At 44.4% G+C, this 13,972-nt stretch overlaps 1 protein-coding gene across 2 annotated transcripts in view; it reads left to right on the top strand.

The window, feature by feature from the left end:
• The window catches only part of COL22A1 (collagen type XXII alpha 1 chain), a 237,065-nt gene that overhangs the window by 129,561 nt on the left and 93,532 nt on the right, over nucleotides 1–13,972 (top strand). For both annotated transcript variants that reach the window (XM_080381170.1, XM_080381171.1), the window contains 3 exons: nucleotides 5,756–5,809; nucleotides 8,656–8,700; nucleotides 13,363–13,416. In XM_080381170.1, coding sequence (XP_080237296.1) covers nucleotides 5,756–5,809; nucleotides 8,656–8,700; nucleotides 13,363–13,416 — 153 coding nt within the window. The remainder of the gene's footprint in view (nucleotides 1–5,755; nucleotides 5,810–8,655; nucleotides 8,701–13,362; nucleotides 13,417–13,972) is intronic.

Raw genomic sequence — 13,972 nt, 5'->3', positions numbered from 1 at the left:
CGGCGGGAGGCATATTGCCTTCAGCAACGTGAAGGGGTTGATTGTGGAAGCTGTGTGGCAGCATGTTCAGCAGGGGATAAATGACAGCTGCAAAGCAGGGTTGGGCTGAGCTGAGTGGAGGCACTCTGGATATTATTTTGTCCTTCAGTGGGATTTGGGAGTGGATGAAATGAACTGAATTCATCACCCATAAATGCCTGTCAGCTGCGTCTCTCCTATCACGCGAATAAATACATATTTTCTCTCTGTCCTGCGTATTTCCCATAGTGCAATTACAAACCAGTAGGGTATACAATGCTCCTTGTGGTATGAATTTCTTCACCCTTGCTTTGCAAAGCTTTTACAGACCAAGCAAAACTGAGGCACCTACATCTGCCACCGGAAGGACTTTATTCTTGAAAATGTTCCATATTTCCCACTGAGATTATCAGGCACATATACTTGAGCCAAGTAACAAGGCAACGTTGAACAGAACTTCAGCGCTACAGGCTGGGCAGGGTAGGTGCTGGTGGAGCTGAACCTAGAGACAACTGACTAGACAGTGCCAAGTACTCCAAGGAAAGAGGTGATCTTGGCTAATCCCAGCCTCTCAGGTCCAGTGGCTAAATAAAAATGATAGTGTGCTTTCACAGTGACTTTTATTTACCTCAGTGGATGCTCTGGATATATGCAGTGTCCTTAAGCAGGATTCTGACCTGAGCTATTTTAAGAAATAAACCTGAATTTGCTGATGGGGGTTTATAATCTAAAATATGAATCCACACACCTTTAATCCTTGGCATAAAGCTCGGCCGCCTAGCTGGTGTGGAAGAAGGTGTATAGAGATGGGTGGAGCTGGCAGAGAGGTCACATCTCCAATTACAGCTGTAACGATTGTTTTTTTTTTGCCAGATCACTTATTTTTATTGTCAGTGTCAGTACAGTGGCTTTGGGCTCTACCCCAGGCTCCCTGGAGAGCTACCTTGCAGTTACTCTGGTCAGTTGTGATGTGGTCCTTCCTGCCTCAATCCATCTTCATTTGCGTTGAGCCAGGCAAGTGCAGTGCACGCTCAGCAGCTGTACGTGCACCCCAGGAAATTCAGACCCCTGTTTATCTGCTTGGCTGAGGGATCAATACCTAAAACCCAACACACTGGGTTTATGAAAGGCAGGTCCTGCTTGATGAACCTGATCTCCTGCAACATGATGACCCACCTAGTGGATGAGGGAAAGGCTGTGGATGTTGTCTACCTGGACCTTATTAAAGCCTTTGACGCTGTCTCCCACAACATTCTCCTGGAGAAACTGGCTGTTTATGGTTTCGACAGATGTACTCTTTGCTGGGTGAAAAAAAATGGTTGGATGGCTGACCCCAAAGACTGGTGGTGAATAGTGACCAGTCATAGGTGCTGTTCCCCAGGGCTCAGTACTGTGGCCAGTCCTGTTTAATATCTTTATCGATGATCTGGATGAGGGGTTTGAGTGCACCCTCAGGAAGATTGCAGGTGACACCACGTTGGGCAGGAGTGTTGATGTGCTTGAGGGCAGGAAGGCTCTGCAGAGGGACCTGGACAGGCTGCACCGATGGGCCAAGGCCAGTTGTATGAGGTTCAACAAGGCTCAGTGCCGGGTCCTGCACCTGGGTCACACCAGCCCCACGCAGCGCTACAGGTTTGGGGCAGAGCGGCTGGAAAGCACCTGGGGGTGCTGGCTGATGGCTGGCTGAACATGAGCCAGCAGTGTGCCCAGGTGGCCAAGAAGGCCAGTGACATCCTGGCTTGTATCCAAAACCATGTGGCCAGCAGGACCAGGGCAGTGATTGTCCCTCTGTACTCGGCACCGGTGAGGCTGCACCTCGAATCCTGTGTTCAGTTTTGGGCCCCTCACTGCAAGAAAGACCTTGAGCTGCTGGAGCGTGTCCAGAGCAGGGCAGTGAGGCTGGTGAAGGGTCTGGAGCACACGTCTTGTGAGGAGCAGCTGAGGGACCTGGGGTTGTTCAGCCTGGAGAAAAGGAGGCCCAGGGGGGACCTTATCACTCTCTACAACTACCTGAAAGGAGGCTGTAGACAGGTTGGGTCAGTGCCAAAGATAGGGTGACCCACTTCACTCATAAGAGAGAATCAGCAATATGTTTATTGGTATAAAGCAGCAATGCAATGAAGCTTCATAGTAAATGTGACAGTGGTTAAAGATTCAATGGCAAGGTACACCTGCTTACTGCACAGAGGACAGGGTCAGACAAAACTGTCAGGGAGACCCTCCCGTTGAGTCATGAGGTTCAGAAAGGACCCACTTGCCTTCTGAACTCTTTCTCAGGGGGGAATTTAGGCATGGCTGGTATCAGATTTAGTCTCAGACTTGGTCACCAATTTATGTCTAAATGATTGTATGTGCACAATTGATCCTTGATAATACTTAGCAAAGTTTTCAAAGTTTAACATGCTATCAAATTGCTTTCTGAGAATCTATTGCTGCAAGGAATCTCTCACCCTTGAGCACTAACCTTGCGTGGTGGCCCTGCTCAAGGGGAGGTTCTGGAGTGCAGCCCACTGCCGTGCAGGAGAGCCCAATGGGCTCTGGGGCTGTCCGCTATTTATGGAGTAAGATAACACTCATATTTGCATACTGACTACAGAAATTAGTTTCTTTCAGACAGATTGAGTCTGACCGCGATCAGCACTGGTAAGTGGGTTCATTGCTCAAATTAACCCTTGGCTGTCATGTTGTTATCTGTCTCCCCCGAGTGCACTGAGTCAGAAACAGCCATCACGACCAGCCACTGGCAGTTATCACTTGGGCATTGCTGTGGAAACAATGGTCAGGATGGAGGGGGGTGGGGTGGAGCACAGTGCCACAGTTGGTCTCTTCTCCCAGGTGATAGGGTAGGAGGAAACGGCCTGATGTTGCACCAGGGGAGGTTTAAATTGGATATTAGGAAAAATTGCTTCACCAAAAGGGTTGTCAGGCATTGGAAAAGGCTGCCCAGAGAAGTGGTTGTCACAAACCCTGGAGGTGTTTAAAAGATGTGTAGATGTGGCACCTAGGGACATTGTTTAGTGGTGGACTTGACAGTGGGTTGGACTTGATAATCTTAAAGGTCTTTTCTAACTTAAATGATTTTCAGTCTTTTGCCTCAGTGGGAGTTGTCAGCACTTTCCTTTAAGGTGGTGTCTCACAGCTTTTATAGACCTCATTGATTGTGTGAAGCTTCTGGTAACACAGATAAGGGTCCTGCATATTTCTGGTAATAGGACTTCAATCCACAGATGTGGCATAATGGACGATAAGCCCGTTAGTGTACATGTATGGGTGCAAGAATGATATGGCCTCAGTATGTCATCTCTGGTTTTACTGCTTTTGCTGCTCGGTGAAGTCTCCAGGGGAGGGTGTTCCTAGTTCAGTGTCTTCATTGTAAAAATTTGTGGGGGTTTTGGTGGTTGTTTTTTTTTTTTTTTTCCTTTTCATCAAACTTGGTGAGTAAACTTCATTACTCACCAAGAAGACTGTACGATCTTGCTGGGTATTAGCTGGTGGAAGCAAAGAAGAGCGCTCAAAGTCAGCCTTGTGCTAATCACCGTTGGAGCTTCTAGAAGGTGCCACAGTGGTCTGAGACAGCAAGAAATAACCACTGGTTAGTGGAGAAAGGTCCCACAGAGATGTGGGATTTGGAAGATTAAATGGAGTAAGTGGGTCCAGAGAAAAAAGGCTATAGCTCAGGTCCCTCACTGGGGTCATAATATTATAGCAGTGAAACAAAGCTTGAATTTTTGAGCCCAGACCCTTTAGCCTATAATATCCTGCAGCAGCTATTCAACCTTTTCTTTTTTTTCCCCCTGTATCTTTAATAAAATGTTAAAAAGATTTTTCGTGGCTGTCATTGCCATGGCACTGACATAGCTATAGCGTTCCCATCTGAACTGACAGTTATCTGCACTTGATAGAAAAAACAGAGGGGGGGGGGGGGGGGGGGGGGAGGAGGGAATCAAGCCTTTGAAATATAAAGTATTAGGTAAGAGTTTTATTTTGACAAATTTCCTTTTTGTTGTTTGCTTCAGCTGTTGAAGGTCTCACACTTCTCTGGTTTACCAGACATGATCTCAGCGCAGGCCTTGAGTGGGATCAGCAAGTCTCATCCAGACAAACTCAGTTTCTCTATCCATAACTTTTGCTGAGTGTTATAACCACACTTTATGTAACAGTATTGAGTTGGACTGATAATTTGGACAACATGGAGCAGGCCTCTATTTCTGTAAAGGGTTTTGCCTAGACTTTGATAGCAGTATTTTTCTGCAGGCTGAAGGGAGAGATTTAAGCGCATGCCTGATGCTTTCCCTCTGCCATTAGAGGAGCTGAAGCACTTCCTGACCTTGCAGAGGTCCTCACGTACCTGATGTTGTAGAGATCCCAGAGCCACCTTCGCTCGTGCTTAAACCCAGCTCTTGTTAACCAGTCTGTGAATCTCCCTGCCTGAGTTTGCCATGTGGTTTGCCTCCATACTGAACACAGGTTCAGCCACTTTACAGCTGGGCTGATGAACTGCTCACAACCCTCAGGACACAGCTTCATCTGCTTTACCAAGTCCAGTCCTCTCTGGAAGAAGGAGGGGGCAGTTTTGGCAATTCATTCCCTACAGCAGTGGTGCAACACTGGCTAAGCACAGTCCAGCCAGCCTGCCAGGTCTATGCTTAACGACTGCTCCAAATGAGATTGCCATTTGGGCTAGGGCAAGTGTAAACATTGGTGTGACATGACCAGTCTCCTGGGTGCTTGCATTGGGACAAATGTTCTGCTAATAATTCATTGCAAACACAACTTGTATCTTTGATTTTATTTTTTTTAGTAGGAAACATCTATTAATATGAAGTGTAGAAATGATTTAAAAATAAGTCTTGATCTGTTTTGAAGCCTTCTCCGCTACAGCCACCCAATACATGAGTTAACCAGATGGGGGCGGGGAGAGGTGAGATAAGTAAGAAAATAATCAGTTAAATAGGTGATCTAAGATGCCAAACCAGTTCTCATGGTCAACTTGTCAGGCCCAGGCTGTCTCCATAGCATGGCTCTGAGGGCTGAGCCTGTTCAGCTGAGGATCCAGACCTTTTGCAGGCAGTGTAGGACGTACAAAAGCACACAGTGAGAGTGCTTTCTGTTTCACTTTACCATTCCCAGGGAGAGAGTCATGTGAAGGACTGCTGAAATGTACCTGATCCTCTTGCATTTCTCCCATTGATGCTGAAAATAAACATTGGAGAATATAATTCTGATCTGATTCCTTCAACTGACTTTTCAAAATAACGTTTTGAAGTCTGTGGTTTGTTTATGCTGGGATACGGCCTTTGCTGCAGCTTTTGCAGCAATGTATGTCTGTGCTTTGTTCCACCAATGCTGTGTTCAGGAGCTGATGGAGCTCAATCACCCTGCCCACAACAGGCAGGCAACAACTGACGTTGCTTAAACTTCTTAACCTGTTGCTTAACCTGTAGAGGGACTTGCATGAGACAGTTTGCCTTCCTAGGGCAAGACTGAAGGCAAGAGGATAAAACTTGCTGAAGTCTGAGTGCTGGGGGGAGAAAAGGACATTGAGGTATCACTTTGGGTAGGTAGCTGAAAAATCAGACACTGCTCCCTGAATTAGTGCTAAGACAGTTGAGAACCCTCAACAGCCCACCGTAAGCCCAGGAGTGCAACAACTTATATTTCTGAATAACTGATATTATTCTTGATCTTTTATGTGAAAGGGTTTCTGGTGTTTTACTGTATCTCAATTCCTTCCCAGGGAGCTGAGGGAAAACAGGGTCCTCCAGGAATTAAAGGCTACGTAGGTGCACCGGTAAGTCATGGCTCTTGTTAAATTTTTAACACTCTAGAAACTTTCTCTATTTTTTCAGTGTGCTCTGCCCAGCTATGTGGGGTTTTTATTATTATTGTTGTTATTATTATTACTATTATTATTATTAAGCATTGTAGGGCATGTCTGACCTCTTACTTGTAGTGTTCAAATGGTGACATTTTCTTGACTTCATTGAGTTTCTTCTGACTTCTTTAAATGAGAACAGACCTGTAGCCAGTAGAGAGATGACAGTAGAAATGTCTTGATTACCGAGATAACAGCTGGTGATTTTGTGATGCTTCCACTGTAACGCAATTTCTTTGGTTTGTGTTGATGCACCATTTATATGGTACTTGAAAATTTCATCATAATGAGAAAAAATACTACTTCTCAGCAAGTTTCCAATCACATTTTCCATACTGTCAGGGAATAGCCTTTGGGCTCAGGGGGAAAACCTGCCTTGAATGAACAGACAGCAAGACCAGAGTAAATCGGATTCTATCAAGTAAACATTTCTGTCTTGTCGTCTCACCTTGGTAATTATGGAGGCAGCCTTTGAGAGGGTGTTCTAAAGGCTGATAGGGTTTTCTGAGATTTGAGGACATGACTGCATCAGGACAACCCCCAGTATCAGTACAGGCTGGGGGATAAAGGGATTAAGAGCAGCCCTGCAGAGAAGGACTTGGGGGCACTAGAGGATGAAAAGCTGGACATGAGCCAGCAATGTGCACTCGCAGCCCAGAAAGCCAACCGTATACTGGGCTGCACCAGGGCGAGGGAGGTGGTTCTGCCCCTCTACTCCACTCTCATGAGACCCCACCTGCAGTACTGCATTCAGCTCTGGAACCCTCAGTACAGGAAAAGACATGGACCTGTTGGAGCATGGAGAAGGACCACCAAAACAACCATAGAGATGGAGCACCTCTCCTGTGAAGACAGGCTGAGAGACTTGGGGTTGTTCAGCCTGGAGAAGAGAAGGCTCCAGGGAGACCTTATTGCAGCCTGCCAGCACCTAAAGGGGACTTATGAGGAAGACAGGGCGTTTTAGTAGGGCCTGTTGCAACAGGGTAAGGGGTAATGATTTTAAACTAAAAGAGAGTAGATTTAGACTACATATAAAGAAGATGTTTTTTTATGATGAGGGTGGTGAAACACTGGCACAGGTTGCCTAGAGAGGTGGTAGATGTCCCATCCCTTGAGACATTCAAGGTCAGGTTGGATGGGGCTCTGAGCAACCTGATCTAGTGGAAGGTGTCCCTGCTTATTGCAAGGGGGTTGGACTAGATGACCTTCAAAGGTTCTTTCCAGCCCAAACCATTCTATAATATTATGACTGTATATCAATGCTCTTTAGTGGCATAACAGATGTCCTCATGTGCTGAAAGATTTCCCTGTGTCAGCCAAGGATTTGCTTTGCAGCTCACTACAAACGGGTTCAATGTGCTCAAAAGAGCTCGAGCACTCAGGTGCACTCCGTTTCCCTGTATGGTCAAAGGTTCAATGGTATTGGGCTTGAAGATGATGAAATAAACATGGGGGTGACATTACCTGTCCATGTGATAGATTTGCAATATTAATGAGATAAACGGACAAAGCTATGTGAACACTTCCTTCCTGCTCTTTGAGTCACCTTTTTGTGTGAGAAGTAGAACACCATTACTGTAGGTCCTATCCTTTTCTGTCATAAGATTGAAGTTTAGCTTGGGCTGCTGGGGAGGAGCAAGGCAATGATCATCTACACAGTCTACATGAAAGCCCCGTAGTCATTAGTGCATTACAGGAGTCATATTTTAAAATATCCTGCCTTTTGCTTTCTGGAAATAGCAGGGTTACTTCTTTGCAGCATGGGAAGCTGTGGAGGCTCAGTTCAGATTGTTAGAGGTGGACAGGAGTGTACAGTTTGCTCACAGTCAACCGTGGCCTGAAATCTAAAAATCTTAATTATGTAAAAAATCCTAAGGGCCAAATAAACCCAGACATGTCACTCTGATTAGCATGGAGGTAGCCTCCACTAGTGTAAAGTAAATTAATGTGTAAGTGTGAATGGATTATTAGAATAAGAAGAATTTTAAGCTTTGGTAGTTTTAGAGAGATCACTACTGACTGAACATTTTCATCTGCCTGGAGATATTAGTTGGTTGCTCCGTTGCTACAGTAAAGGTAAAATACAAGGTATTTGCCGTGTCAAGAGAAGGTGAAATCTATTCCTGCCCACTGAGTCGATTGCCTGTGTTAGTGTCTCTGTCTTTCATCAAAATAAGCCCCAGCAAATGCTTCTGGTGTACCTGGGAGGAGATAAATTATGCGGTCCAGATGAACACTGGCATTGAACTCACAGTGAAAAAATGTGCTTGGGCCTCCAGGACAGGGATTATCTGACATTCGCCAGTTCTCAGAGGTACCTGCTGTCTGCCTAGCTACGGCATCCAAAACCACCAGGAACAGGCATTCTTGCTTATTGATGCGATAGGTTTTTCCATCGGTATTGTCCTCTACCTAAGTCCTCGTTGTTTACGAGCAACATGAAAAATGCAGAGCATTGGTTGTTTTCCAGACCATCTGCAGCTGTGGGGTGTTGCCTGTTCCTCCACACTGCTGTTGGCAGGAGGGTCATGTGTCTGCAGGCAACATAATATTACAGACGTTCTTGGGCCCACAGGTCATCCTTGCTCTGTAGGTCTGCTTATATCGTGCTTGTGGCCGGCTTGGAGGGCTGGCAACACAGAAAACATCCTTGAGGTTCACTTGAATAGATTATGCAGATGTGCACAGTGATTTGGTGGCTACTTAGAGGACATAACTATGTCTCTACTTGGACTGAGCTTTATAATCTTTTTCTTTTTTAGGGTCTACAAGGAGAAAGAGGAGAAAAGGGAACGCGAGGAGACAAGGTATTCCTGCTGCATGGTAGGAAAAGCCGGGCTGCTCTTTGCTTTTGCCCATTAGGTGAGGCGGTCTGCCAGGCCAGCAGCTCTGCAGGGTGATGGACGATGGAGTTTCCTCACTGCACTGTACCTCCTGGTGCTGTCTGGGAACGACCTGCCATGGGAGTGCAGGAGGGCTTTGTGGATCTCTGCTGTCAGCTAAGTGACTTCTTGTCTGTGTGTAGCCAGGGATGGGGGGGAGAGGGAGGGAGTGGAGTGAAGGTCTACCACTGGGGAGATCTAGTGGGGTGTCCACATTCTGTGCACCACCTCAGAGCTTTGAATGACTACTGACCGCTGCTGACCATGTCTGCATCCAGCATTTTCCCATTGCACTGCAGTTGCTCAGATTATCCAACTTCCTATGTTTCTGTCTTCTCCCATCACCATAAGCTTGGTAGTAGTAAGTACCAGGTAGTTTCTGTGTTAAAGAATTCAACCAGCTGGTGCTGCTTCCCGGTTTTCTGCTCTCTCCTGTCTGGGAGTAGCTGTTTTACAGAGCGCAGGACATGCTGGGATTTGAACCATGTTTATAGTTCAAGAAAGAGACCAAATGCCTGTTATACCTGGACTAAGCATTTAAAAGGAGAACTGGGCAGACACAAAGTCTTTGTTATTTCAGTTTGCTTGTTGTGTTTGGAGAGACCTCAGATGTGCAGACACTTCAGCTGCAGATCTGTCAGGCGGTGCTCGAGGCTGCCCAGAAATGCCACCAAAAATGTGTTTTGCCATCCCTGCCAGGAGAAGCGAGTGCTGGCCCACTCCTGCGCCCCAGCAAGCAGCTGGAGATGGGGCATCACCAGACTCTTGGTCAGACCCAAGTCACTCCTTTTGTCACGCTGGCAAAACAGGCAGCATGGCCTTTCTCAGCTCAGAGTGGCTTGCTGCCCTGAGTGATGTACTGGCCTGCTTGTCTCAAGCTGGTCCTGAGACAGGAATATCTCAGTGTTGGTCAGGCAGCTTTGCCTCTGTTCAAGCCGTCTTTAGTCATATCCATCTACATGTTTGTGCAAAGGAGGGAGTTGTTAGCATGGCCTTGTTCCCATTTCTCACTTTCCATCTCATTCTGGAGAAGAAACCCCAGTGATTTACACCAAGCCTATGGGAAAAATGATCAATAGACCTTTAGTGTGAGATACTGTGTTTTGCTTTACCGTGTGTTAAGGTGTCTGTTCCCAGTGTCCATTTTGTTGTTCGTGATGAAGTAGCCATGATCGTGTTTCTTATTATCTATCCCCACCATTGTAGCTAAAGCAAAAGGCTGGATCATACTTTTATCTTCCTTGTGCTTTTGCCTCAGCCCTGGCTCAGTGTGCTGTGTCTAGCCAGTGCCTTTGCTGCTTTTCCGGAGGTGAGGTTCTCTAATCTGCTGGAATATTTGGCTCCTGGAAGAAAATCCATCTTTCTGACATCACTGTGATGGGAGAAGAAGCTGGAGCTGTGTGTGGGCAGGCAGCTGACTAAGCTAGAGGAAGATTAAAGTGGGGAAGAAATGAATTAGGTTTTGTTTCATTAAAAGGATATGCACAATTAGAGCTCCCACCCACCCACCTCTCTTTTTTTTTTTTTTTTTTCTGGAGCAGCCAGATCTCTGCTACAACAATTGTACTCTGATTTTTTTCCAGGCCTTAATGATGGTCTCAGAGCACCTACTGCCATCGCTTTAATTTCTACCAGTCAGTACTAGTGTGAAAACAGTGGGCGTAAATTCGGCGGGCCAAATATTTTCTTGTCTGCTCTTCAGTCTGTAACTTGAATACTGACACCTACGCAACCTGTGTTTCTTTGTGCCTAGGAAGAGAAATGTTTATTATATCAGATGAGAGCATTAGCCCAGGCACTGAGTATTGGTCTATTGAACCTGTACCCTAGTATCATAAAAACCCTAAAGATCCCATAATACATCTTGCTGCTCTATTCTTATATCCTGGGACCTCAGATGTAATTATTGAGGTTTTAGGGGGATTTTTCCAAATCCAGTAGTAGTATTGGTTACACGTGCGCTTTAGGAAAGCCACTGCACGTATGAGTGATCTGTCATGTCCTTTTGTATCCACTGTGCCCACCATAGACGCTGGGACAGACTCTGCAGAGATATGCATGATGCACTTACCTGCCAACATCAGCCATATATGTATGTGATACTTGGCATGTTAATTTAGGCATGTACAGCAGTTCAGCATGACATGGGGCATTGCTTTTGCTGCGTATGCATATGTCCATCCTGTAAATCCTTGTCTGCTGTATTGGAGAAGAGCTCATGTAAGGAGGCAGCAGGGTTGGTCTCCTGCTGCCAGGTTCCTTGTGCAGCGGGTTTGCTCTCTTTCAGTCTTTCTCAGGGCTCTGCAGACTTGTAGGGAATAATTTTTCCAACAAATCATTACACTTTCTAACTGGTAGGGGTCAGAAAACAGCACTAAAGTTTCTGTGGAATTGACATTTCCCCAAGTTGCTTATGACTCTTCACCATTTTGTTCCAGTGGTTAAAAGCAGAAAAAACAGTAGAGCACAGGAGAAAGAAATTGGGGTCTTAAATCTGATTCTAAAATTTTCACTTTTTATTGTGTTTGTTCTTTCTTCTGGGGGGAAAAAAAATCCTGACAAAACACCTTTTCCTAAACAGCCCTTTTTAAAGAATGTAAAAATAAGAAAAAAATACTTATAATGAGAGATTTTTCTGAAGAAACAACTAAAACCACAATTATTTGGAGTGTTTTCAAACAGGTTTATTCTATATATTTGTATAAATAATAAATTCACCTTTCCCAGCCCCCATTACTAGCAGTAAGAGCATTGACGCTTTTCTGTTTTGGCAGCTAAAATAGCATGTGTGAAGTACTCATTGCTGCAGTGTATTGATGTTAAAAATTCTTCTGAGAATACACTGCACATTTTTTCAGCAATCTACCAGACTGTTGCTTGCTGAAAGTCTCTCAAGTTCAGGATACTGGTAGTTCAGTCAGTGCAAAGAAAACCATTAATGTGGAAACAATCGCCCAAAAGGAAGTACGTATGGATGTCTGATGTACTCTATAAGGTACAGAGCTCTCTAATTTCATTCCTCAGATACGTAATTTTGAAATAACATTTATGGTGCAAGAATGATTGTCTTTCTAAAGGGGAAAAATAAATAAATTGATTTCCCAAGCCGTTTCTGACTTGCTGAATCAATGTAGTTTTCAAAAGGAGCTAATTAAATCCAGTGCCATAAGTGTGGGTTTGCAGATAATAACAGAGGTCTAACAGGGATCCTGTGGGATAGTAATCAGAATTTACTTCATTTCAAAAAATGAAGTAAAACTAATATTTTACTCTGTTTGTAGTTGTAGAATTTGCTTTTACATGCACATTTATGTTAGCAGTGGCACTGTGTGTGTATATTTGATGATTTATATTCAGCTGTGTGTGCAGGATCCAAGCAAAATCAGTGTTTCGTTTTACAGAGCAAGAGAAAGCCTCTGTTCCAAAGAGTTTCAGACTAAAGAGGCAGAAATAGATAAGGGCCACAATTTGTAAGAGAGAAGTGAAGTTCAGCGGGAGTATGTCATTGATCTGATCATCATTTCTATTGAGGATCTGGATTATAAAATATGAAATACGTTAAGCTTGAATGTGGAAGTACAGTGGAGGTTAGGGTCAGAATTCAGAATGATCTTGAAACCACAATCTCCCAAAGCAGAGGGTGATGTTGTGAAAGAGCAGCTGCAGGATGCTTAATACACAGGTTGGGAACATCTGATTAAGGAGCTGTCCTGCAGAAGAGAGTTTGGGGTGAAGTAAACATTATTCTGGGCTTTAAACAAAAGAAGACTCTCTAAAATGTGAAATAATCTTTCTACTCCAAGTTAGCCTCAGCTGCGTCCAGTTTTGGGCATGTAGCTACAGTGAAGACATGGGACAATTGGACAGTGCACAAATGGGAGCAACAAAAATGATCAGAGGTCTGAAAGACGTGCCCATGAAGAGTATTGAGGTTGTTTAGTCTAGAGAAGGGGGGGGGGGGGGAGTTTTGTAAGTCTTCAAATACATAAGAGGCCATTGTAAAGATGAAGAGAACAGTCTGTTCTCTGTTGGGAGTTAGGGAAAGGCATACTGGTCTGAAACTGTACAAGAATAAAACAGGTTTAGGTACAGGAGAAAAAAAAAAAAAAAACAACAACCATATCTTCAGGTATTAAAAATATAGTAGTGGAATAGATTGCCTGTGGACTTTGTGGACTGTCCAGCTCTGAAGACATACTGGAATAGATTAATTGTTCCCCTAGGTTACAGAAAGCAAAGGTGAAAAATGAAAGGTTTTTCTTAACTGAGTAAAAATGAACTATTGCTGCATTGTGGCTTCATTATTTTTGTAAGAGCTGGTGTTCTCCTGGTGCACTTTGTCCAGTTTGCATGAACCCACCTCAGCAGGCAAAGGAAGGGTGCTGATGTGGAAAGCTAGCACACAACTTCTTCTGGTCACAGCGGCTTTTCATAGTACAGATGTGGGGACTTCAGCCATTTTCTTTGTTAGTCTGGCTTGAATTTCTCTCCTTACTCTTGGAGCAGCTAACACAGCCATCTCTTGCGGAATGGTGGTGTAAACACCATGGACTTGAGTTATAGTGGTTCTTTCTCTTCTTTTTCCAGGGAGAACGAGGCCTAGATGGGTTCCCTGGAAAGCCAGGTGTGGAGGGGAAACAGGTATGTGCCACATACTTAACAACTGGAGGCTTTTCTTTGGAACAAGTGCAAATTGACTGTAAAGCTGGGGCTTGTCCTGGGTGGTACTGAGCTATGGAAGGACCCCACTGCATCAGCTCTTTTCATACTCCTTATTCTAGGGATCTGTGTTGGCATAGTATTCTTGTTTTGTTTGATTGCTTTTAGAATTAAATTGTAATGCAATATACACTTAAAAGAAATGCCATTCTTTTCAACATGGTAGGTTAGATGTTTGTCTTAGTTTTCATTAAAGACATAAGAAAGCGCATATAAAAGTTCAGCTGTTTAAGCCTGATTTTTATAAACTTTTTTCCCCCTCCCACAACATGAAAGGGAGATAACTGGATTTAATATATTTGGTTTGTTTTCTATAAGAAAGGCTTGGAACTATTTACATTTTTAAGACAAGATGAAACCAGAAAATAGTCTAAAAGTCAGTATATTTCTGCTGATTAGACAGATAATGCTTTTCTGAAGCTACTATCTCTAGATCCCACAAGACTGTTTTCATTACTCAGGGTGTGATACCTAATGA

This window comes from Falco punctatus (genome assembly GCF_963210335.1).
Source record: "Falco punctatus genome assembly, chromosome: 3".
NCBI lineage: Eukaryota > Metazoa > Chordata > Aves > Falconiformes > Falconidae > Falco > Falco punctatus.
Note: the sequence above shows the minus strand (reverse complement) of the source record. Positions and strands in the feature narration are given on the sequence as shown.